General features: G+C 45.0%; 1 protein-coding gene across 1 annotated transcript in view; it reads right to left on the bottom strand.

The window, feature by feature from the left end:
• LOC119436367 (neuropeptide SIFamide receptor) overlaps positions 1-27,019 on the bottom strand; it is a 95,908-nt gene extending 68,889 nt beyond the window's left edge. Inside the window, exon 1 of the mRNA XM_037703190.2 lies at positions 26,506-27,019. Coding sequence (XP_037559118.1) covers positions 26,506-26,956 — 451 coding nt within the window. The 5' untranslated portion in view covers positions 26,957-27,019. The remainder of the gene's footprint in view (positions 1-26,505) is intronic.
• Between the last annotated feature and the right edge of the window lie 245 nt (positions 27,020-27,264).

The raw sequence follows: 27,264 nt of genomic DNA, 5'->3' as shown, positions 1-27,264 counted from the left end.
CCAAGAGATGTTTAGCGTGCCGATTTGAACCAGCAGACCAGCTTTGTTTGTTAAAGACCGACGTGCGTCAACTTCTATACGATGTCCTCGTCTGGGCGTTACAAAGTGCGATGCACAAGGCGCTTTTCCACTAACCTGAACTTACGTGCGCCCTGCGTTTGCTGTCAGCCCTGTAGTGTAGTGTAACGCCATAGTGCGCCACTGTAGAATGTTGCAGCCATATATACTGGTATCTCAGAGCCGCGGAACTGTGGTGTGTGCCAGGCACCTTAGTCCGTGTAAATCAGGCAACTACCACAGTCTGCAAGCCTTACCTCAAACTTATACGGACTATAAGTGTTTTCTTTCAAAGTGGAATAATAAAGTAGCAGTTTCGCCCGAAAGGCGAAGTAGTGATTGCGATTGCAAATTATTAGACAACTATGCGAAGTAAGGTTAGTAGTTTTATCGGCGGTATGAAGCGTTGCAAACATTCATTTACTAAGTAAATTAAAAAGCACGGTGTCACGCGCGCACAGGCAAACATAAACACATCTCACTCGATGACCGTGGACACTCGCGCCTAGTTGGCTTCACTGCGAACTAGGCGCACGAGAACACAGTGCACACGACGCCATAAGATATCTCGGATCGGCTGGCCTTCGAACCCACCGCAGACCCCCAACCCCTTCCTAGCGCGCGCACATCTCCCCGTCCCCCCTTGCGCGCTCAAGAAGAAGCTGCCACACCAAGCCACCATCTTTCTAGGTTCACCCTCGCACGTTTTCCCTCGCCCCTACAGCACACGGGGTGCGGCCGCAATTTTATCGCACTTGGAATTTACGCGGAACTTCACGGCTACGGCGACGGAGGAAATTCGCCTGGAGCGTCCATATAATTGCTATCGCAAGAATACGTTCTACGGCAGAGTTTACGGCTATTATATAATAGATACAGGCACCTGATGGCGTCGGAACATCAGCCATGTCATGCCGAACGCGCCGCTTTTCATCCAATCACAGAACCTCAGCAGCATTGTTGTTTTAAGACACTTGGAAGGGAGACCGCCTGGTAACGCCCAGAGCCGATGGCTGCTTTTCTGCCACGGAATAGTTCAGGTATCCGCGATGAACACGAGTGTCCGCAGCACTAGATTTTGTACTTCATGCACACATGGAAGCATAAGCAAGTACGAGTAGGACGAATATGGGACCAGAATACGAACCATACAAGGTAAATAGAGTACCCTGTCTCGTTAGAGATAGTCGGTGCGTTAGCGGCATTTTGTATTGTGACACCCGTGGGCATTCACAGCAGCCTGAGTGTGAAACGTGTCGCTTGGTGATGTCGTTTTGAAGAACTTCTTTTTCTCGTTTTCTTTTCTTTTTTTTTATTCACAGCCCTAGAAAGTTGCCCCTGTAACTATAAAACCGCCATGTTCACAACGTTGAAATACGATCGACGCTTCTCCATTGGAGTCCATCTTGTGGATGATTGCCACCCCTAGACTAAGTAGCCATTTCGTTTCAGTAATGCTACAAGATAATTTTATATACAGGCAATATCAGCGGAAACTCTGTGTAGATTTAGAGGAAGGTATTTATCAAGCAAATACTGACCACAAGGAATCGCGTATGGACTTTTTGAAGTTCAGTGGATACTGCAGCCTACGATTGTGGTACATGTATCCACTGGGTGGAGTCAAGGAACATCGAGTTGACGTGTATTTGTGAATACAGGGATTACTGTGCATTTAGCAACTTAGAGCAGCCTCGAAGACAGAGGGCACGCCGGCAGCAGATATGCATTGGCGCAAGAAAACACCTGCGAATGTAGCCCCAGTATCTTGTAAGACTCCTTCTTCTATACACCTGCGTACGCGGTTCCTAGATGGAATTAAACGATTCACTTAAGCTCACTCGCGGTGTCTCATGAAGTGCAGCTGAATTTTCCCCCTTTTTGTTCGTGTGCAGTGCAACATCTGTACAAGAAGCCAAGAAATCAGTTATTCTTGGAAGTTCCCTTTTGCACTGCCCTTTTTAGATGGATGCAAGAAAATCGCCAGATGAGCTTTTTCCTGGACGAGTTTCTGTATTCTTGGGGTCAGTCCCCCTGAAAAGATGCCTATCTGGGACACAAGGGGTCAAAGATTGATCTAAATATCTGTCATGCTTATCTGCGCTTACACATTTCGTAAACATGTTTGCCTCGGCAAGCATCGCAGATCGCCTGCGTCCTCGTGACGCAGACAGTAGCAGCTACAGGCGATGAGGCTGGGCTCGCGACATCCGCTACTACTGCTACCTCGCAAGTTCAAATAAGCTTCCCGTTAAAAAATTGCAACATTGTATTGCATCTACGTGCTTAGTTTTTTTTTTTTTTTTCACAACACCCCCGGGATTGGGAGCTAGCAAGGTGAGAATGAAAAGATTCTATAAGGGAACGGTTGAAAAGGACGCACATTGACGGTAATGATTTTTGCGCAAAAAACACGACCACAGAAAAGAAGAGGTTGTTCTGCCGCTTCTCTTCTTGCAGTCTTGTGGCGCAAAAGAGAAAAAAAATTAATTAAAACATTATTAATATGTGCACCTTTACGAAACTCTCAAGAAGTTTTCTATAGCAAGCAAAATTCTTCATTTCGTAACTTTCAGTGAGTCCGTAGCAGCAGCGTACTAAGCCGCACGCCAGGAACATGATCAAAATCCAATATAGGTCTTTTATTGCGGCGTTCATTGCGCCACATGTTGAAGAGGACTTCTGCTTGTAGTCGCAGAAAAACACGGTTTGATTAAATGTCTGGACTTTTATTACAGGAAATTAGATGTACTTATTAATTGAAATAAAGAAATTATAAATTAATGGAAAATGAAAGTGGATGAAAAAACAACAGGCCGCAGGTGGGGCACGAGCCCACGTCCTCGCATTTCGCCTGCGATGCTCTTACCAAATGAGCTACCGCGGCGCCGACACCGCATCCACTTTCAGGGTTACTTGTCTTTATCTACTAAAATTAAACCTGGGTGTGTTAGCCAGCGCCACCACTCAGGGCCTTGACGTGGCACATCCTTTCTGCCGCTGGCAGACACGTGACGCCTGAGGCAGAAAGGATCTTCTAATCCGTGGGTTCGTGCCCTACCTGCGGCCAGTTGTTTTTTCATCCACTTTCATTTTCCATACATTTATCATTTATTTAATTCAATAATTAATGCATCTAATTTCCCGTATGCTGTCCTTGGTGTCATTGTTTGTTGGCTTCTTATGATATAAATAATAAAAATCGGGCTCTAGGTTTCCTATTTCTTGGACCTTTCGAAGCAATTCATGTTCAGATTTACCTTGGTTTAATATCCCGCAAAGAACGATCGCAAAAATACCGCTCAAAGCTCGCCATGCGTTTGCGACTGCCCGAGGCAGTCTCACAAAACTTTGTTATAGAAGTCCCCCTAAACAGATCTATAATTATCTTGTGACCTAGCAGATTAGGATATGCACTGTTTGCTGCAAACATATGTGGCACGGTTCTGCATGGCGATAGTTAAGGAGACATCTCACGTCATTACAGTCCGGCCCACTTAGCCCAGGGTATCCAAACAATTTGTACACAGACGTGCGGCGGGACCGCTGGTGCGAGTGCGCGCAATGCTCGAGCCAGATGCGGAAGGCAGAACGCTGCCCTCGCTCTGCTGTAGAGCCGATTGACCTTAGCGGGACGATGCGTCTACTTGGGCCACTATGACGCACGAATACATTTCCCTCGATTCAACTCCTTTCTATTCGTTCGCCGTTCACGTCAAGTCGATGTGGGTGATAACGGGGGCGGAAGCACTGCTCGGAACCCTGGCAAAGAGGGAAAAAGAATAGCATTGGAATAGAATCCTTACATTAGCTCGGCCTTGGTTTCTTTGTCGTTTTGAAGCCAAGTTCATTGCGTGTTACACGTTTCTCTGTGAGGCACGCTGTGATATGCTTATCAAAAGTGCGAAATCAACGCAGTTCTCCGCAGCGTGTAAACTTGTGAAATGCGAGTGGAGTGGACCGTAACCGACGCGCTGCTAAAAATGTCGATTCAATTGTTAGGAACTCAAGTGTCCAATAGATTATGCTGCGTGGTAAGCGAACACATTACATGGAAGAGCGCCAGGCTCATTTCTCCGAGTTTCTGATGCCTGTAACATTCGCGCTTGCGACAAATTAAGCCCTCGTTCTGTGCTTGTCATGAACGCAACAATCATTAAGCTTGTAATAAAGGTGTTAGCGTTCATTTGAGCACCCCTACTTATTTCCTGGTGTGAGTTTCCTTTTACACAACAGGTAATGTACCGCTCGAGTGCATACATGAACACTGTAAGATTCCTCGCAATACAGATTCTATACTTATGGAATTACTTCAGCGTACTCCTTTTGTTCATGTCACAGAATGTAAGTTATTCGTGGCTACATAGTATTTTCATTGCGCTACTTTTAATTCAGTGAGTTTTCTTGACATTATTTTCAGGCATTTATTTCATTTATGACAGAGTGACCCGTTGTATGCTTGCAAGTGCCATCAAATGTTTTCGTATCTATGTTCAGACAAAAAAAAATATATCACCCTTTGTCTACGTAAACACGTGCACGCAAATCTAAACAAACAAGCGTGGGTATATAAACAAGTCAGACAAGTTGTTCAAATAATTTCAAGCTCAGTAAGCGACCATCACGCTCAACTGCTTGGCATTCAAGAACGCATATTGAACCTGTTAAGCACTCTGACGAGATAAAGATCCATCGCTGATGGACAAAGGCTAGACTTATAGGCCTCTCCCTGTCAAAAATAATAGGTTTATATCGACCCCCCCCCCCTCAACTAGTGTTGCTCTGGAATTTACATTTCATAGTGGCAGCAGTCAATCGGTCACACAAGTTTTTCGCACCTCTTTGAAATTATGACTACATGCAAAGGATGACTTGTAGGGCGGCAACATAACGAAGTATTTTTTTTCGGCAAATCACGTCACAACATCAGATACGGCTGCAATGCAAGAAATTGGTCACAAACGGCTGAGATGTTTAACGGCGGCATGTCGACGGTTCGTCTGGTAGTGCCTGCACCAGTATAGATTTCTCTTTCTTAATTTATTTTTTTAGTTCAGGAGAGCGTGCACGCGGCGCGCGCAATGCTCGGGAGAGGGAAAGAGAAAATGAGAGCGAGATAGAGATAGATAGAAATTGTAGCAGCACCAACGAGGCAACACCCAAAGCTGCTGTCGACACCGCCCGCGTCGCCTAGCCGCGCATGCGCCAAAGCCGTAGCCATGACGTCACCTTGCGTTGCCTCGTAACCGCCGGCCCAGGTGCGCGCTCGCTTCTCCCGACACAGACACGGCGCCTGCCTGCCTGCCTGCCTGCCTGCCGGCGTTTGTCGCATGCCAGGAAAGCTGTCGCTCGTAGGCGCCGACGCGTCCAGCGCTAGTCACGCGAAATGTCGTGAAAGGCAAGGTACCTCCGAAAATGATCGCTCGAGAATACCTTCCCTAGTAGTTAAGTTAAACCAAGTTAAGACCTAGCAGCAACCAAGTTAATACTTAGCAGTAGCAGCCAGTAAGACTTAAGGATTGACACTTTCGCTGTGCCTAAGATTTGCACGACCGAGTGCAAGCTTGCGCGCTTTTTTTCGTTACCTTTCTTGTCAGCATCAGAGCGTTGAACTTAGTGCTTGATGCTCGCACGAAGGCATTGTTTCGCAATCATCCTGCGTGGTTCGCTTGCAGCACGTCGTCTCATAAAATAATTGGAAGCAAAGCACACCTTGAACTTGATGGCTCAAATATCCTGCGTGACGTTATATTTCACAAGGGGAACGACGCTTCAGAAAATCTCTCTAATTAAACGCTATTGCGTGCGGCAACGTGCAAAACCACCGGTAAGCAATGAATAAGCATTCCGCGCATAAAAAAAATCTGATTACTTTGATTTTATTTCATTTTTTTACCTTTCTTTATAAGTTGTTCTACGGTTCATTTATTTCCAGGACTCATAGACTGTAAGCAAAAAGCGCGCATTAATTTTATAAGTGGATTTTTGGTATTGTAGAAAGCATACACCATCAGGTATTCAACTTTATCGTAATACTTCTAGTAAGTTTATTCACCTTAACAGTCTGCAATTCGTGGACAAGTGCACCGTAATTAACGACGGCTTTGAATGCCTTTTCTTGACTTCCACCGCTGAAATCCGTGATTAGCCTAAACTGGTGCGCAAAAGAAATTAGAGAGGTTCTTTGAGAAAGGCATTGCTAAATGAGCCAATGTCTTTTCTAGAAGAGGCAGGGGAGGGAGGCGGGTCATAAGGACACCTCACTTAAATCACGGGAAAATTTACACCAGTTAAAGTCACGCCTTCAAGTTCAATGCCACTCTCTAGGTCCACCTTCTCCGACAACAAGGCAGCTTTGCAGAGTTTACTCTGCGCGCTGCTTCGCGGATCTTGGGAGCAGTTGCCGCAGAGATCAGGCAAATCCACAATTGCGCAGTGGACAAAAAAATATAAAATAATATTTCACTTATTGCCTAGTCACTTCGTCATCCATGGAAACGACCTAGCGGACGTTGGGTCCGCTAGGTAGATCTGCCCATGAGGGCGTCAACTGTGTGCCATCCTGCTTTCTAGAGCCGTCGCAGCGGAAACACTTTAAGCCAACATTGCATCCGTAGAATTCATGTTAGTTTACGAACGCACGACTTCGTTTCCTGAATCCTAATTTCTAGTTTCGTCTTCCCTCCGGTCTCTCACGACATGACTGCACCCTTTTAAACCGGTTATCGCTTGGTGTAGCATTTTCAAATGTGCACTTTTTTATTATTGTAATGGTCAACAGCCCATTCTGCTGGTGCAACGAAGAGCAGCGCTCTTCCTTCGGATTAGACCGACTGCATAATTGTCCGCTCACAAAAAAAAAAACACTAAATGCTGGGACATTAGCCTGCATGGACATCTCAGCGCGAGCGGCTATAAAGGCACTGCCGCGCTACCTAAACGAGACGGGATGGTGCGACAAACTGCATTTGTTTGTTTGTTTGTTTGTTTGTTTGTTTGTTTGTTTGTTTGTTTGTTTGTTTGTTTGTTTGTTTGTTTGTTTGTTTGTTTGTTTGTTTGTTTGTTTGTTTGCGTGCGTGCGTGCGTGCGTGCGTGCATGCGTGCGTGCGTCTGTTTTAGCAGTCTGGCTCCCGCGACTGTCATCCACCCGTCGACATATACATCTTAATTGAGTAGCACTTGACTTTCAGTTCCTTCCTTGAATTTCTTCTATTTTTTTTTATTCTCCCTGCCATACTCTTGGGCGCCGGGCTACGTTCTTCTTGGCCAACCTCCCAGAATGTGTATGTGTGACATAACAGGGGCGCTATAACCTAAAATGATTCAAAACTGTTTTGATTCGAAACTCCCGACGTCAAATTTACGTAACCACCGACGCAAGCATCGTGCGGTGACCCACAGCGTTGTCTGAACAACCCAATCAAACACTCTCTTCGTTTATAGGAGGTACCCTTTGTTCGCTTTCAAAACCAATTACATTGTCTAGACTCAGCGGTTTTTTTCTTATCTAATTGGCTGACAAGAGGCGAGGAGCACGCTCTAGTTGAGAGGGTTTCAATGGGGCCGAGCCAGCACAGTGAACATAGATAACCGCATGAAGAGGGTTGTGCCGGCTTCTCCGATTAGTCCGCTTCGCCTTACTTAGCTTGCGCTGGCTGGTCGAAAATCGCGGCTGCGTGCAACGGAAGGATAAGAATGCCACTAAAACGGATCCTCAGCAAGGAAGAGTTGGCAGAGCGATGTCGTATGCATGCCGAAAGGGCTCCATAACGTTTTACGGCCACGCAAAAAAGGTTTATCATGCGCAAGTAAATACACGCTCACCAGCAGGTGCGAGTAGCGAGGGCCTGAGCAATCGGCGGGCAGCCATCTTCTATTCCTTTCGGAACGGGGCAGTCTGTGGCTATTCAGAAAAATTTTCAGTTTTGTTCGGCATTTTAATACATTTTTGTCGCGTCCACGTCATCTTGAGGTGGTGAGTTTTCGCGGTTTTGTGAGGTCGCCTGACAGACAGGACAAGTCGACGTAGCTAGAAAACATTGGACCAACAGCAGAATGCTCATGGTGAAATGGCGTCGAATCTGGAATGATTATTTTTCTTTTGTCTGGTTTAATCATGCATAATCAGTGCGTACACGTTGTATCAGATGGGAAGCTATCGTGGTTTTCGTGACGTCGCGTGACAGACAGGCGAAGTTGGGAGTGGCCCGGAAATGTTTTGACCAATCGTGGAGGCTGATTGCAGAAATTGGAATCAAAACAGTTTGCAATCATTTTACGTTATAGCACCCCAAGTATACGAGTTGTAAATTAACTTACACATGTGTCGCACTTCTCTCTCCCCATAAATCTCACCGCACCATTCTTCCCGCGACAAACGTCGCCTTCGCTCTCCTGACGTCGCTGCGTCGATGTCTCGCACTGCGCATCCGCATGAACTGCTTTTGTGTGCACATCGGCTCATAGGTTGTGAATGACGTAGTTCATACATATACGAACTGCGTGAAAGTAACGTTGTGCCTGGTGCGGGGCATAAACCTAACAATGCATGAGATTACACGTTGCACAGAATGCAAATAAATATAATTGTACGTTTTTCATTTAGTTTTATAGCAATTTATTAGCTGCTTCACGAAAGCTTCGTTCCACGTAGATTCCAAAAAGTGCGTTGCATCTGCATTTTGTTTATGTTTCTTTTTTTTTTCCTACAACTTGGCCTCGCCAGACGTGAAGCAGCATTGCTGTGTAGCCTGCGAGGCATTCAGGAACACTTATGCGTTCCTAATCAAAACGGCGTGCACTGCTAATTGCAGACACGTGCCCTTTAGAATTAACCTGAAGGACTTGTTGCACAAGTGCCGGGCCTTCGATGATCAAAGGCTAGCCGTTTGCACTGCTTTGAAGTAGTCTGGCGACAGATCTCTCACTGAATTATTTTTTCCAGGGCAGTTCAAGCCGTGAAAACGAACCAGTGGAGCCACGACACGCCCGTGAATTTTGCCTGTACTTTGCGAACGGCTACATTATACGGGGTGATTATTTTAAGGTTTCCGGAATTTGAAAAAATCGCCTGTAGCAGATAGCATAATTGTTTACCTTGAGCTGGGTTATTCAAAAAGGCAGAAATTACTATCTTCATAAATTGAAATGCAGATTCAAGTTTATTAAGCAAAAATCACTAATTAACTTCTTTAAAACTTTATGGCACGTATTGCAATTTACAAATTTTAGACGGCGAGTTTGCAAGACGTATTCGCTAGGGATGAATCTCCTGGATGAAGGGAGGCACAATGTAGGCGGCACAAATAAGTGCCAACAGTTCTTCTCTTGATTCGTTTCTTTTCGTTTTACATTAATTAAGCGATGCTCCACTTCAGGCAAATAAAATACCAGCTAGCGACGCCATCTGAAAAGTGCTATTTCTAGTACAATTTCTCTCGTACGATTTTGTTAGCATTTTGTACTAGTTTTCGTGGCATGCGAAGAAGACACGTAAACAATGCAGCTCGCTCAGGATACACCACACCCACACCACGAACAGTGTCGCGGCAGGCGATTAAGCAGTAGCTCAGGGTTTCGCGCGTCGGGCAGTCAGCTGAAATGAAGTTGGGCACTATGTTCAAGGGCAGAAGAGAGGCTGTCTCCGAAGAGCAATGTTTTTTTTTTTCTTTGTTCTTTCTTCGAAAAAGGTGCTAATGCGTTCCAGTGATTGCCTTTGTATTTTGATGGCCTACCTTCGATCCCCAACGGTTTGCTTGTATTGCGAATTCTCATTATAGAAAACCACGTATAATGGGACCAAGAACTATTACATGCTTAAAACAAGAATGTTGTAGGCACAGGCAGGTGTAATGTTTCCTCGCCAGAGCCTCTATAATCAGGCATTGCTGCAGTTTGATGCTTCCTGGCATAAAGAGGGCGCAGCCAAACCACTGCTGACATTACCCCAATGGACAGCAATCGGGCACCCTTTGCTTTTCTAATTTAATAACTCAATCTAGAAGCATTATTTCGCATTATGTCAAAATTATCACGGCGCTGTGTAGGACTCTACTTAATTTGCCGCAATAACTACTTTTGGATCTATAAATGAGCCTTCCGTATATTTTGTTCGTTAATTTCTTCCTTTTAGGCGTTCAACCAAGACGCAGTCCTTCGTATATACCTGAACCACTTTCACTTGTTCTGTCTGCTGCAAGCTAGGCAGGGTCCACAAAAAGTAAATGTTCCAACATTCTGTGCTTGCTCGTTTGTTTAGCACAGGACAAAGCAATTCGCGAGACTAGGAGGCGCGAACCGCGGTAATTTGTCCTTGTTGGAATTGTTCGTCATGTTATTATTTGTTTCGTTTGCGGCCTTGGCTATTGTCGGGTGTCGGGCGACAGTGTTCTGTGCCTCTGGACAGTCGAGCCTCCGTGTACGATCAATACCACGGGGAGTGTCACAGAGTCCCGACGCACCCCGCGACACGTGGGCAGCAGAGAAATGTGAGAGAACTAACGATAGTTAGTTCTAACAGCGTCGTCGTCGTCATCACTATCACCAGCTTAATTTGTGTTCACTGGAGGACAAAGGCCTCTCCCAGCGAACTACGACTACGCCTGTCTTGCGGCAGCCGAAGTTCTTCGTTGCAAAGGATGATAATAAAGACAATTGTACGCATCACATTTCATTTTATAGCGTTTAATTAAACGCTTTACATACAGAATACAGATTGCGACATGTGCATTACATCAGCATATTTTTTTTTCTTTCGAGCACCGCGAAAGTGAGGAAGTTTCACTATTGACGTCAGTGCGAAACGCAAGGCAAGATTGGGAGCTATTCAAACAAAGCAACGTTCCCCTGTCACGTTAATTTCTCTCTTTGCCCACCTGTCACTTTGTTTCATGCCATGGAGGTTAATAACCTGTCTGGCCAATCCCGGATAACGTTGTATGCATCCATTTGGATTAAGCTTAGCGTCGCTTCTGCAGTCGCTGCACAATGAAAATGCCACTGCACTATATACTAGCGCACAGCAGCGCTCACTTCACGGCGTTTTCTCTGTTGTACTCGTGTTACAGAGATAACTAATCGTAAGCCACTGTCATATATATATATGTATATATATATATATATATATATATATATATATATATATATATATTTAACTTTTCTTGCACATGTAGCAGATACTTCAACTACTGTGGCGATACTAATAAAAAAAAGCAGCACACCAACAGTCTTCTTTTTTACTTCGTACACCCTGTCGTATATTGCACACTAAGCTCAAGTTACTTGGGAGAAAACAAAAAAAAGAAAGAAAGAAAACATAGCGGGAGTGGGGGGAGTTAAGTGGAGCGGTAAAACTCAGGTGCGCGCCTTACCATACTACACCTATATTTAGCTGAGCTTTCTGAAAGGGTGGGTGGGTGGGTAAACTTTATTGATTTACGAGAGAATCATGTGAGGGGGGAGGGGAGGTGAAAAAGGGAAGCAGGACGACGATGGGCCCTCAGGCCGCTCTAGATGGCCGGGCACATTTGTGCTTCAGCGACCCCTCTGGCCCAGCCCACTGTCCGAAGCTGTAGCTGCGGTTGCGAGCTGCGCAGAGCAGCCTCCCATCGCTCCTGGTGTTCTGACCCTCGCCACGGGGGCTTGGGCTTGTTCGGGCAATTTAGAAAGATGTGGGCGAAGTCAGCTCTGGTGCTAGGACACAAGTGGCAGTGAGGAGAGGTTTCCCCGTGTGTAATAATCGACAGAAGGAAAGGGGTCGTAACTGTGGCCGTTTGAAGTCTTCGCCACAAAGCCTGGTCACTTCTGGGAAGAGATTTATGTGGCGGGGGGTAGATTAGGCGGGAATTTCTGTAGAACAGGGTGAGGTCATGGTAGCTGAGGAGCCGATCTCTTGCACTGCGAGACGAAGGCGGGTCGCTCTCAGCCCGATTGACGAGTGCTCGGGCCTGGGTGTGAGCGGCCATGTTGCCTGGGTGTTCGCTGTGTGCAGGGACTCAAAGGAGGGTGATAAGGCAATTAGGAGGGGGATTTGATTCGAGTATTTTAGCAGGCGGGGAGTGGATTTTTCGATTGGCATAATTACTGATTGTGGTTTTTGAATCTGAGAAAATATACTTAGCGAAGCAGTGAGCAATTGCTAAGGCAATTGCTGCCTCTTCCGCTTCTAGGGATTCTGTCAAATTTGGAATCGACGCACAGACAATGGGGTTTTGGAATCCGTCTACAACGGCTAATGCGAAAGCTGGCCGGTCTGAGTATTCAGCCGCGTCTACACAGACTGCCTGTGGATGAGGAGGGTAGCTCTTCTGCAGAGCCTTGGCTCTAGCTTCCCGTCTTGCTCGATTATGTTCCGGGTGGGTGTTTTTGGGAAGTGGCATAATGCATAGGTTATTGCTAACAGCAGTGGGAGGAGAGCGTTTGGCCGCGGTATGACCGGGTAGGTTGATTCCGAGTCGGTGCAGAAGTATTTGACCAGTTTGTGTATGTGACAACCTTTGATATTCACCTATGAGGTGCGCTTCTACGAGCTCTCCCAGGGTGTCGTGCACCCCCAGTTGAAGGAGTTTCTCTGTGGGCGTTGATTTAGGGAGATGAAGAGCAGTTTTATAGGCAGTGCGGATGAGTCTGTTGAGTTGCTCGGTCTCCGTGGGTGTGAGGTAGAGGTAAGGGATGGAGTAGGTGATTCTGCAAAGGCAAAAGGCCTGAACGAGGCGACGTGTGTCTGCTTCTCGCATGCCGCGATGACTATTGGAGATGGGCTTAATTAGTGAAGCTGTATTGAGAATCGCAGTGCGGATTAATTTTATGGTTTCAGCGTTGGAGCCATTGTCTGAAATATTGAGACCCAAGATTTTGATTTTATTAACCCTGCGGATGGGAGTGTCATCTAGTGTGACTTGAATGTTAGAGATATCCTGTTTTTTTTTTTTAGGTTCATCACTAGGAGTTCTGATTTAGCCGCCGAGCAGCTTAGACCGATGCAATTGGCGTGCTTAACAACAGTGTCAACGGCGAACTGTAGTTTTGATTCGATTTCGCCATGGTTGCGAGAATTTACCCAGATGGTGATGTCATCCGCGTACAAGGAGTGATTGACAGAAGGAATTTTGGCAAGTTCTCGCGCTAACGGGATAAGAGTAATGTTGAAAAGAAGCGGGGAAAGAGCTGCTCCCTGGGGCGTGAAAGATAACCTTAACATGGTTGAGGTTATCTTTCATTGGCGTCTTGTTCGTGAGGCATAAAGAAAGGAACAACAAAAGGAAGAAAAAAATAAAATAGTGTGTTGACGTACCGAAACAGGTGCGCTTTTACGATTTTTACATAATAACAGCCTCTAAAGGAAAATAATCCTGCTGCGAAGACATTATAGTGCGGCGGGTGTGAATTCACCCTTTCAGATTTTGCTGCCCCAGGAATGAAAATCTGAAAGGGTGAATGCATACCAGCCGCACTATAATGTCTTCGCAGCAGGATTATTTTCCTTTAGAGGCTGTTATTATGTAAAAATCGTAAAAGCGCACCTGTTTCGTTACGTCGACACACTATTTTATTTTTTTCTTCATTTTGTTGTTCCTTTTTTATGCCTCACGAACAAGACGCCAATGAAAGATAACCTCAACCATGTTTTCAGTGGCTGTGCTAAACGCCATCATTGGGCGCTTTGCAACGCGTTTCTCTTAACTGCGCGACTGCTGCGTTTCACGCTTCACGTTCGGTTCACTGCGAAATGAATTGGAAGGTTTCTTTTTTTACATTTTTTATTGTTGTGATGTGAAGAAAAACAGATGGCAGGTGTCCTTACGCATCTGCACTGCATAATACGTTTTCCGAGAGGTCTGTTATGTAAGGCATGAATTTTCTGTGAGTTTTCAAGCTGTCAGTATACGGCGCATTAGGAAACAAAAGGCATTGCTATAGTTTTCTTGTGTGATTATTGTAATTATGGAATGTCAAACGATAAAGTATCGAAGGGCAAAACAAAAAGGCAGTCTGCGCGCGCCCTAACCGCTTCCTCCCATTTTTTTCGATGCGCGTGTGTTCTTTTCAAGAAATTCGCATGCAAGCAGGCCATGAAGCCCGCGTGATCACATGGTGCGAGTGAGTGTAATGACTTTCAATGAAAGAAGTGAGTGAATTGCTTTTACGAGATGCTGGTACAATCACATCAAGTCGTTTTGCAAATTAGCTTAGTTAGCGCGCTTTAACTTGCGCCTGCAATAATTACTTTGTTGTTGGCATGCTCAGGCGTTTCATATTTTTAATCAGTGATACATGTCTATGAACGCACTTGATCCCACAGCAACTATATATACAAGGTCTTTCAGCGAACACTTTCAAAATTTATTTAAGGTTGCCTGTGGCAGGTAGCACAATTCTAGTTCATTAGCTGGTCTACTCGAAGAGGCGGACAGTACTTGCACAAGAAATCGAAATTCATAATCGAATAATTAACAAAAATTTACTAAGTAAGTTTTTAACTAATTACCTGATGGCCCATATTGCAATTTACAAATTGTAGCCGTGGAGTTCGCAAGGCGGATTCACTTGGAACGAATTCTCGGGATGACACCAGTTTCGATACAATAATTCCCGAACTTTGCAGAGAAATGCATTGGCATTCCAGTTAAGTTTGTGCTTCAATGCAAAAAGCGAGGTTTTCTTAAGAACCTAACTGGAACGCCAATGCATTTCTCCGCAAAGTTCAGGAATTAATATCTCGAAACTGGTGTCATCCCGAGAATTCGTTCCAAGGGAATCCGCCTTGCGAACTCCGCGGCTACAATTTCTAAATTGCAATCTGGGCCATCAGGTAATTAGTTAAAAACTTAATTAGTGAATTTCTGTTAATTATTCGATTATGCATTTCAATTTCTTGTGCAAGTAATGTCCGCCTGTTCGAGTAGACCAGCTCATGAACTAGAATTGTGCTATCTGCCACAGGCAACCTTTAAGAATTTTTGAAAGTGTTCACTGAAACACTCTTATATATATATATATATATATATATATATATATATATACAGAAACGAAGACAATTAAATTGGCGAGCAGTAAGCTTACACTACTATCTTTTAAAAATATTAGAGGTCGAATTCGCAATGGTTTTCTTTCGAAAGAACGGTTGCTCATTGCGGAGCTGCATTTGCTAGCAAAGACACATTCACTATCACAATTTCCCGCTCGCTCTCACGAAGTGCAACTGGGTGCCAGTTGCTTCATGAATGCGGGCCATGAATCTTGACTGAAGAGTGAGTGAGTAAAGGATATATTAAAATTGACTGATCCCTCTTTCAGAGAAATCCTTCATAACCTGAAAATGAAACATGAATTCTAAGAAGAAGTGGCTTCGTTGTACATACACAAATACACGTCCATAAATGTGCACAGTATTTTATTACAGTCTCGTGCTCGAAGGGCGAAGCAATGGCAGCAATAGCATGCACGCAAGGCCTGTGCTGCTGGACAGCGGAAACAGCACCACGAAGCCTATCAGGCGTCATGGGGATATCCGACGCGAGGTACTCGTAAGTGCGTATGTGGCAAAACTACGTCGTTGGAGCTCCAGCGGCATCGCGCGTGCTATACACATGTTCAAAGGTCAGCAGACGCGCGAAAATGTATGGATGGATGGAAGCTAAGAGCGTCCCATTTGAAACGGGGTGGTGGCGCAAGCTCTATTTTTCTCATTTTGCCGTGTGAGCCGTCGCGGCCCCACCGAGCGGTGACGGTTGTCGGGAGTCATATTCGAAAGAGCGCCAGAAGCGCGTCAGGAACGCCGTCGCCAGTAAACTGCCGACTGAGTTAGATCACAAAACACTTCCAAGCACTATCACATTTACGACCCCTATTGGTTTCCGTGGCTGCCGATCATATTTTCTACGGAATTATTCAGTCGTAAAACAAGCTATAGCTGAATATTCTCACTGCAACTAATATGCGTCATCATCACAGGCACAATTGCTGTAGTAAAGCAAATTTGCTAACATTTCTATACTTATTTTCTAACCATTAGGTAGACACAGAACGGCAAAGTATCGCCAGCTCGCGAATTCGCGTGATGAGGATTGTGTGACTTGCGTACATGGGACAAATTTTCGATGTAGCCCGGCATAAAACACTTTGGTCTTAAAAGATGGTGATTTGGCCTCATCTGATAAAGGGGAAGGCAAGTTGAGAAACGGTTCAAAGCTCCACTGGTATAAATACTGGGTACTATCTGGGAACGTATCTTCTCTGTTTCACTCAACCAACGTACTCGATATCGGCTTTGTTATCTACCTCGACTCTTCGTTTCATGTCTTTTTTGTTTCTTTTTTTATCGAATGGAAGACTACGACGACGCGTAGAATGCACGGAATGATTCGAAGCCACAAGTAGACTTAGACGTCCGTGTCTGCGAAGTGGAACTCGCTACTAAATTCGACCCAACTGCAACCCCGCCCGTAACTTTACAACTTCTGAAATAATGTTTGTCATTGTGTAACATGTTTATTTCTACATGAATGCATTCATATTTTGTTCAACATGCAACATCAATAGGCTCACGCTTTGTTCAACGTATAAAAACTGAAGTACAGTGCCAAGGGCCACCAGGGTACAGTGCTCGCGTGTCAGGGTATTAAAGGCAGTGAAACTGCCATGGGCGAGAGTTCAAAAATAAAGCAATCATTTTTTAAAATTATTCTGACGAGATGAATCACGTATATTGTGGCCAAAAATCGTATAGAATGCAAGAAAGTGCAAAAATATGTATTCATTCGTCACTTCCGAGTGCCCCGATGACTCCAAACTCGGCTTGTCTTCGCGTATATTTATGGAAACGAGGAAATAAGCACGAAAAGCTTTTAACGTTGACGCCTACCCCCATGTCCCGCAGAAAATGTCTCATCTATCTTCCTTAGCTTCGGTGCGTTGCAAGTATACATCTAAGGAGAAAGATATACCTATATACTTAGCACGATATCAAAAAATGGCTATAGTTCAAGAATAGCTCAACCCTGTTCATAGAAAAGAGAATTAATAAACCAGGATAATTTGGAGGACATGGACAGGACTAGTTCCATAAATGGCCTCATATAAATTACTTCAATGAATTTTCAATTAAAAATACAAGTGATCTCAGCTTATTCTTGACATAATTAAGCACTTCAAAGATATGAGTGCTACTGGCTCACGGTGTGACAATGCAAGCACGCCTGAAGTTTTAACCGTCGTGACAGCTTGACGGGACAACAAATCATTCTGTGGTGGATCATCCTCTGGTTTCCAGGTGCTTTCTTTTGCCATTGCACCTTCAGTCTCATTTTCTCTGCTTCCATTCGACGTCATGCACTGTCTTCATTTGCTTCTGCTTTTATTACTCCTCAGTTCTTTCTCTCTCTCTTTCGTTCTCACAAGTTCATTGACTTCGGACAAAATAGAAGCTCCTGTCAACCTTTCAACAACTACGTTCAATTTATCTTTATTTTTTTTATATTTCTTGAACACCTCGAGTTAATTAATTTTTCAGTCTCAGCTATACACGTGTCCTGCGAATTTCATAAACGCCAAGCTCGTGGGAGCGTAAAGTGAAACTTCCCCGTAAATCTGCGTGACAGCGATGTGCTTCGACTATTAAGTGGGGGTTCCCGTCGCTTGCTCGAGTGAATACACACGAGCGGATCTAGAAATTTACTTATACTGACGCATAGAGAAATAACGATACTTCACTGTGTGTACTAATGGAACCTGAATCTCTGCAGCTATCACAAGAAAAAGGGCAGGCGTGATGTCAAAAATAGATACTTATGTACCCATTTGCAGCACCAAAGAGGCGAATAATAGCACTGCTGATTTTGCCAAAAGCAATTGGAGTCGACATGATGGCCATCAGCGCATTACGGCAACAAAGTGTAGCGGCGCGGCGATGGCGCACCACCCCCGCAGCCATAAACAACTCCGTGGGGCGTCCCGCGGGCCTGCCGTGAACGGACCTTCGTGAGTGCTGCGCACCAGGCACGCGAACACATGATCCGTCGTTCAGTGCGCGAGCTCCCTTTTCTCATTACTTTCGTCACTGCTTTCCTTTCGCACTAAGTCCGCGCACCGTACTGCTCTCTGCTCCTTTTCCCTCTTTTCTCCTCTCTCTCTAAAGCTCTCGCCAAATCCTGCGCGCGGAGTGCACCCGCTCGAATATCTCCTTTTTTAGACAATAAACTAGACCTTGTTACAGAAAAGACGCGTGTTCGTCTCGTCCACCACGGCTCTACAAAAGGACCGAAGAACGAAAAAGGAAACCAGGAGTCATTTCTTTCTTGGCTCCTCTGTCATTTGTGCGCGTAGTGTGCTGATCGACATCACGACTGAACTGTTCCAGCTCACTAAAATCACCACCCTGTTAAAATTAGACCCGGAAAGTATTGAGCAATTCATGGCCGCATATCAAGAAATAGACGGGCCTTTCCTCTCGATGCTGCGTTTTTCGGGAACGGTCGGTCGATAAAAAAACGTAATATATATATATATATATGAGCCTTTTTATCAACTAGATTTTCTACATAGGCATCCATGGCTTCATTGCTCCGTTAGAGTGAGCTAGTTACAGCCATAGGGTATCTAAGGTCAAACTTAAAACCTCAAGGCTAGACTTAAGCAAAAAGTTGAGTGACGGATACACCCGTTGAGTGACGGATAACAAATTTGCCGAGACACTGCTGCAACTCCTGCAGAATGCAGTGTTGCAAGCTATTATTTAATTTTCTCTTATCCCCCTTGGGGTGGGTGGGTTGATGAAGTTAGGAAATTTGAAGGCGCAAGTTGCAATCGGCTAGCACAAGACAGGGGTAATTGGAGATCACAGGGAGATGCCTTCGTCCTGCAGTGGACATAAATACAGGCTGCTGCTGCTGCTGCTGCTGCTGCTGCTGCTGCTGCTGCTGCTGATGATGATGATGATGATGATGATGATGATGATGATGATGATGATGATCATGATCATGATGATGATGATCTAGCATTGCTATGAAAATTCATGGCTCAATTTTAGCCCCATGTACTGGTTTGAGTAAACCAGAAATATTTGGTTATAACTAGCGGAATGGTCATTGCAGCCGATATTCATGAATGCACTCTTAACGAAGTCGTTTTTTTTTCTCTTTTCTTTATTTCTCATTAAACATAGAGATTGGACCTGATGGATCACATAGCCTAAGGTAGAAGAGCTCACAGCGGCGTGGGAGCTCAAACCAAAGAGTGCTCAGACAACACAAAGTAAAATTGGATGCAACGATTGGATTACGTGCCCAGGCGTACGTACGAGCAAGTGATATACCGGAAGCAGCGCAGTTAAACGAGAAACGCACGCCTCTATACGAAGGGGAGTAAATGTCACAGGGATTTACTGAAACATTATCGAGCCATATACACAATAAAAAAACACCATATCAACACGACAGGCGCATCTTAAAGCGCAAGGTTGGCACAACAGAATGCAAATGCCAGAAGTTCCCGGCGGCGAGCAAAGATTCACTTGCAATGTACAGGGCTGCTACAGTATTTCTGTTCTCTTTCGCGATCATCGGAAAGCATGCGGCACGCCGGCCTCTCGATGAACTGTACCATATTAATATACACTCTATCCTTACCCCCCTACACGAATCGCGTTATGTATCTGTGGAAGGTTTTACAAAGCAGCTCGTATCAATTGGACGGCTAGAAAGAATATGTGAGCAATGCTGGCCCACCAATGGAAAACTGTTTTCATGAACAAAAAGCTTAACCACCAATAGGCCGCACAGGACAGATTAACTAAGCTTATGCTGAAGTGCCTAGAAGCTTAAAATGAGATCCGACTGACGGCCTAATTTCCAGATACATACATGGCGTGAATATAGCAACACGACGGGCGGCCAGTGCTGCCTCAGAACAAAAGGCGTTTCGGATAGTGATCCCGGTCAGGTGTGCGTCGGAGTTATGCAACGAGGCTGCGTCACAGGCCAATGGACCTCAATCAGCTTCGCTTGTACCCTTTTGTGTAGTGCATTTCAGACGCCGCAGCGTGGACTTCCTCAGGCGAGCCAATTACCAGGTGAAAGGGCTCCTGGAAATGGAGTCCATTATCCTGGTGGAGCCAAGTAAATTGCTCATCGCGACCGCGCCACTGTTGAACACTTTTTCTAGACGAGCACCGACCAACGGTATAAGGTAATAGCTTTCTCTAGACGGCTGCCAACTTCCGGAAACTGATTGGCTGGAGTGGCTTCGCGGTACAATGCCTGTCGCAAGGCTGAACTGGAAAAACTTTGGAATAGTTAATGACATGACGAGTCAGGCGAGTTTACAAAACAAGTGCGCCTTAGGAGTTGCCAGCGGAGCAAGAAGATGCCCTACTAACGCTACTTGCCCGTTATCGAGTGATAAAATCAAAGTTAAAGCTTTTTAAAGATGAAACCAGAAATACCATTTCACTCTTCAGGGCATTAAAATGAATAGTGGCACATCATTGCCTGTATAATATGCGCTGGTAATGAGGCTGTTGCCTTATCAAGGACACTAATTTCAAAGCTGATTGTACATGGTGGACAAGAAATTAGGATTACTCAGTGAGAGCATACATTGAGAGAAGGCGAGGTATACATTCCACACACGGGGTTGCCGATATCCGAGCTATGTCCTGTTTTGCGTAGGCACGCCCCAGATGTGATTACCAAAGGACAGAGAAAGCACGACAAGAGAAAATGTTATACATGCAGAGAACCTATAAAAAATATAAGCAAGTCCTTTAGACAGGGCTTTTGTTGATTGTGTACTAGCAACTATATTAGAAGAGTGAGGTCCGACTCTTGATAACGTAAGGGTGTGAATTGCCATATTCCATGGGTTTTTGACGGCTCGGTGCTCATTACCTAGATTCATTGTCCATTCTTAAGCATAATTCTTCAAATGCTTACCCTGGAAATGCTTTGTGACTTCTAGTGCTCTCAAAAAAAACATTATAGGATCCCGCTAACGAATAAAGGGACATTTCCTTTCTCTGTTATATAACTGAAAGCAAAAAATTGGTGTTAGTTGAACTATTATAATGTCTACACTCATTTGCTTACCAACTACGCATCTTCACACAGACAGTATCTTCAGTTAGTAAACTCAATAGCAACCCAGAAAATTACGACCAACCTCCATATTAAGAGCTCACGGAAGCACTCTTGGCGATTTCGCTTATGCGTTGCTTTCTACGCTACCGATATCTCGAGTCTAGCACTCTTCATTAGGCTAAAGAAATAAAAAATAAATAATTCACTTCATTCAAAACATCCAAAGAAATCTCTTCACTGACTTAAATAGTTGAGCTGTCCGAGCTCAAGGAATCAAACGAAAGTTATTAAAGGAAAGGGGAAAATGTTCATCCACCCGACAGGACCACGAAGCTACAAAGAAAACTTCCTTTCCTTTTCCTCTTCATTCAAAGTGAAGGCGAAGTTACGCGAGCCTCTCGAAACATAATTAGTAGGGATGCGTGAATACTGAATTTTAAAATCGAATCCAAAATAGTGCCAGGAGCGAATCGAACCGAACATCGAGTAGTTCTCGAATAGTTTTTGAATAATGAACAGCCGTTATGAAAATTAATATAGAATTATGTTCACATCCTAGTATTCTTAATGTTAGCAGGTTTCTGTTCATCATCATCATCATCATAATCCTATATTTATATCCACTGAAGGACGAAGGCCTCTCCCTGTGATCTCCAATTACCCCTGATTACCCCTGTCTTGCGCTAGCTGATTCCAACTTGCGCCTGAGAATTTCCTAACTTCATCACTCCACCTAGTTTTCTGCCGTCCTCCACTGCGCTTCCCTTCTCTTGGTATTCATTGTGGAACTCTAATGGTCCACCGGTTATCCATCCTACGCATTACATGGCCTGCCCAGCTCCACTTTTTCCGCTTAATGTCCACTAGAATATCGGCTATCTCTGTTCTCTGATCCACACCGCTCTTTTCCTGTGTCTTAACGTTAGGCCTAACATTTTTCATTCCATTGCTCCTTGTGCGGTCCTTAACTTGTTCTCGAGCTTCTTTGTTAACATCCAAGTTACTGCCCCATATGTTAGCATCGGTAGAATGCAATGATTGTACACTTTTCTTTTCAACGACAGTGGTAAGCTCCCAGTCAGGATTTGGTAATGCCTGCCGTGTACACTCCAGCCCAATTTTATTCTTCCATGAATTTCTTTGTCATGATCAGGGTCCCCTGTGAGTAATTGACCTAGATAAACGTACTCCTTTACAGACTCTAGAGGCTTACTGGCGATCCTGAATTCTTGTTCCCTTGCCATTGAACATTATCTTTGTCTTCTGCAAATTAATCTTCAACCCCGCTCCTACACTTTCTCGGTTAAGGTCCTCAATCATTTGCTGTAATTTGTCCCCATTGTTGCTGAATAGGACAATGTCATCTGCAAACCGAAGGTTGCTGAGATATTCACCGTTGATTCTCGCTCCTAAGCCTTCCCAGTCTAAGATCTTGAATACTTCTTCTAAGCATGCAGTGAATAGCATTGGGGAGATTGTGTCTCCTTGCCTGACCCCTTTCTTGATAGGTAAATTTCTACTTTTTTTGTGGAGAACCAAGGTTGCTGTGTAATCCTTGTAGATATTTGCCAAGATATTCATGTACGCCTCCTGCACTCCTTCATTACGCAATGCCTCTATGACTGCTGGTATCTTTAGTGAATCAAATGCTTTTTTCATAGTCTATGAAAGCCATATAGAGAGGTTGATTGTACTCCGCAGATGTCTTTATTACCTGGTTGATGACATGGATATGATCCATCGTAGAATATCCCTTCCTGAAGCCAGCCTGTTCTCTTGGTTGGCTGAAGTCAAGTGTTGCCCTGATTCTATTTGAAATTACCTTGGTGAATATTTTATACAATACTGAGAGCAAGCTAATGAGTCTATAATTCTTCAATTCTTTAACGTCTCCCTTCCTATGCATGAGTATAATGTTGGCGTTCTTCCAGCTTTCAGGTACACTTGAAGTCTTGAGGCATTGCGTATAAAGGGCCGCAAGCTTTTCAAGTATGATCTCTCCTCCACCCTTGATTCAATCGACTGCTATTCCATCTTGTCCAGCAGCTTTTCCCCTGGTCATGTCTTTCAAAGCGTTTTATTGCGATAGCAATTATATGGACACTCAAAAGCAGATTTCTGCCGTCGGCGTCGCCGTCGTCGTCGCCGTCGCCGTCGCCGTGAGGTTTCGTATGACGTCAATGGAGATGAAATCGTCGCCGCGCGCCGAACGCTGTATGTGCGAGTGAAAGGGCGCGAGGGGCGCGCGCTTTCACGGGGAGTGAACGCACGGCGGAGAACAAACGCGCGTTCTGCGCCGTGCTCCCTTAAGGGCTGCAGAAGTAGGCGTCTCTTTCCTCCTTTACAATCACCATATATGTAGAGCAAACGCACCTTCTTCCGACGCACGAGAGGCCGTGGGGGAGGAGGGGAAGGGGCGGGAAGGGAGGCGACGTTTAGCTGCGGCACCAAGTGCATATTTATATCAGAGGCTCCGGCAACAGTCACCAACGTAGCACGCATTTTGAGCGAACGCGGGCAAAACGCCGACGGCGTCGACAACAGTTCTGCGTGTTGCCGGTGCTGCTGCATGTCCAAGTTTATACAGCTGATAAAGCTAATATCATTACTCCGTATAGCTCTCTACAAATTTGCTATCGCAATTGATGCTTCGCCTTTCAGGTGAAACTGCGACAACTTTTCTAATTTAATCGCTAGTTATAGAGGAGGCCTCTGTATCCTGTTCATCCCTACTTCGAATGAAAATAGTTTGGCTGCTCCGGGCACTGTACAGGTCAGCATAGAATTCTTCAACTGGTTTTAGTATGTCATCGAAATTGCTGATGATATTACCCTGCTTATCTTTCAGTGCATACATTTTGCCTTGTCCTAGGCCTAGTTTTCGTTTCACTGATTTCATGCTGCGTCCATATTTTTACTGCTTCCTCAATCTTTTCCATGTTATAATTTCGGATGTATCTTACTTTCTTCTTGTTGATCAGTTTCGACAGTTCAGCGAATCCTATCTGACCTCTCGAGTTTCACACTTTATTACATATTATGTTATAAAGCGTTATTTGTTAAAAGCACTAATAGAGCATTAGGAGCAAACAAGTAGTTTCTTCGAAAGCACAAAACTCTTTAAAGATCGCGAATGATTGCTGTATAGCCTCTAAAGTACGGCTATGTAAGCGACGCATAGCCTGCTCAACTACGCAAGTTCTCATGTTTATGTCTATACTATATCTATATTGAATAGTACAGTGTACTGAGCCCACGTGGGTGAAAATTTACCGTACTCTTGCTTTAATTTTACGTTTAATTGGGTGAAGTTGACGTTTTCAAATATTTAAAAAAAATCGAGAAATATGCGCATTTCCGTTTACGAATAGTGACTATTCGATTCGTTATTCGAAAGTTTCGAATATTCGTACACACCCTATTATTTGCCTTTTGTCGGTGCTCGTCAACAAGCAGGCGAAATCTTTTCTACTACTTCGCATCCTTTCGTGCGTGTGGCGTACACAGCCACTGTCTTCTACTGCCTGAGAACAGAGGGTGAGATTGAAGAGAGAGACACACGATGACAGGGGCATTCCATATCATACAAGAAATACAACAGTGCAATCCATATTCAGCTATTGCCTGAATAATGTAACCGCACGTGCTTTCACGTTTAAATATGTAGCGTTTAAATTTGTCAATAAGTGCATTTGCTTTGCGCACCAGGCATGCGCATATGCGAAGATCTCACTGTGCCTGCACAAATGGCTGCTCGAGGCAGCGTTCCCCTGCTAACACGAACACGGACCAGCTTTCAAGAATGCCAAAGCTCCATTTGCCATTGACACATAGTTTGCTTGTTTTTTTTCCAAGCCAGGATGTGCAGAAGTCTCCAGTATTCCTTTCGTTGTGCCTAGACCTATAAACAATAATAATCAACTATCTTCTGGGAGTTGAACTGTCTATTGAACTGCCTGCCTTTTTATACTCAATCTATGGACCACCGTAAAGTGAGCGGTTAAACGCCTTTATTTTCACATGAAATAAAAACACGGGAAAAAATTAATGGGGAGGTCTTAGCAAACAATGTAAGGTGTTCATATTGAAGATTGCTTCTTATAATTAAAATGGGTTCCTGTTCAATTGGTGCCTGTCCTTATAGGGCTTGCCATCTGAAGCATAGACGGATAGTTCTTATTGACACGTAAGATTTTAAATAAACTGATGCGTCATATTTCAATCAATTATCTTGTTAGTTACGTACATTTCCTGATCGTTCATTCATGTTCACGCGCTTACACTGCGATACTTAGTAAGGAAAAGCACACGTGACATGGGACCTGCACACCTTTTAGTTTTGTTCTTAAAAACCATCCATTAGATTTTCCATTCTTTTCACCCTTCGGGTATGGTCCTGACGCCTCCGCGCAGCCATTAACGTCGGTGCGACGGATAATGTAAAAGAAGGCTGTGAAATGAAATGGCTCGTTCCAAAATATGGATCCTGTTCACCCACAGAAGGCTGTAATTATGCTGCGTATGACATCACAAGCGTCTCCGTAAACGCTCGCCCTCAGGATCACCGATGCAGTGATAGGCTCTGCATGGCGCGGGAAATTAAAAGTGTATGCAAGGTTCCCTTTAGCATGGCTTTCGCAGAATGTCTATCGCTATTTCAATTAAGTACAGCTAGCCGATTCGTGCCGAGATTTTAAAGCGCCATTCGAACGAATTATGCAGCCACCCAAGGACATGCCCCCCTTCAATTCACTTCATCAAGCCGTACCTGCAGGACCGTTATTCGATTGACAACTCGTTCAAAATACGTAGAAGCGCGTAGGTGGGCTGTCACGTGAGATTTCGTCCATTAAATTATTCGCTTTCTTCTAAAGGCCGGTAATCAACTACGCAAAAGATAGCTAAGAACAACAACCGAAATTTATATTTATATTTTTTCTGGCATCTCAAAATTTCTAGTTTTGCAATGGGCTATGGATTAAGTATTTTTAAGGGTATCATATTGGTTATTACTAGCTGTCCAACTAAAACTCAAGAAATCGGAATACCTTTGCTGCACGATTGCAACTTAAAATAACGGTATAGGTTTACTTCTGACACAATTTTTAGTTACTTGATTTGTTACTAGTATACTATATGACAGCAGTGCCTCAGCGTTTCGTTGCGGTCTTTCTGGTCATCAGTTGTCCACACCACCTACGGCTATACCTACTCGAGTGCCCGGATGGCGCCTTACCAGAGCGCACAGCGGTAGCCGGTATCAAGTACCGCGCTTTATGGCTTGACAAATGTCTGCGGCCGCAGGACTCGCGCGCTGGGTCCTATAGCTTGCAGTAGCGCACCTCTTCTTCAGAGAAAGAGAGCGACAGCCACTTACGTCCAAACAAGTGCCCGACCAGGGTGACAGGCAGGCAGAAAACGATGACCATGAGGTCGGCCACGGCCAGGTTGACGAGCAGCGCGTGGAAGGCCGAGTTCTTCATGGACGCGTTGCGGCTCACCACACGCAGCACGCAGCAGTTGCCCACGACGCCGACCACGAACACGGCCGTGTACGCCACGCAGTAGCCCACCACCCAGGGGGCCGAGTGGCGGAGGAAGCAGGCGTCCACCCACTCGCCGGCCGACATCTCGGCCTCCGTAAGGTCGCCCTTGACCGTAGCGGTCGACGGCGGCGCCTGGGGCGCCGCAGCGGTCGCCAGCATTGCGAGGCCCGTTCCGTTAGGTCCCGCTGCTAGTAGCGAGGGTCCGCTCAGCGCGGGCACCAGTGTCGACAGAGTCCAGTGGTAGAGGCCGTAGCAGTGGAACGTCACGTTCGCTTGCCGCATTCGAGAGGACGCGCGCGCTCTCGGCTAGGCGGGCGCCCCCTTGTACTCGATGCCGGTCTCCTAACTCCTCGAGAGCTCTTCCTCTGGAAAGGCGCTGCGAGTAAACGGGAGGATGTTTTAAGCCGAAAGCCTCATATGTCTCATCGATCAGTCTACCTTCAACGTCCTTGAGCGAAAACCGGGACATTGAAGCGAAATCGTACACGGTGATCGACGCGGTGTAGTTATTTACTTACTACACCGACGTGGCATCGTGCCTTACCTATATGCAAACGCTCACGCAACAATTTTGATGCTGCGCGGGTCAC

This window comes from Dermacentor silvarum, chromosome 1 (genome assembly GCF_013339745.2).
Source record: "Dermacentor silvarum isolate Dsil-2018 chromosome 1, BIME_Dsil_1.4, whole genome shotgun sequence".
In the NCBI taxonomy this organism is placed as follows: Eukaryota; Metazoa; Arthropoda; class Arachnida; order Ixodida; family Ixodidae; genus Dermacentor; species Dermacentor silvarum.
Note: the sequence above shows the minus strand (reverse complement) of the source record. Positions and strands in the feature narration are given on the sequence as shown.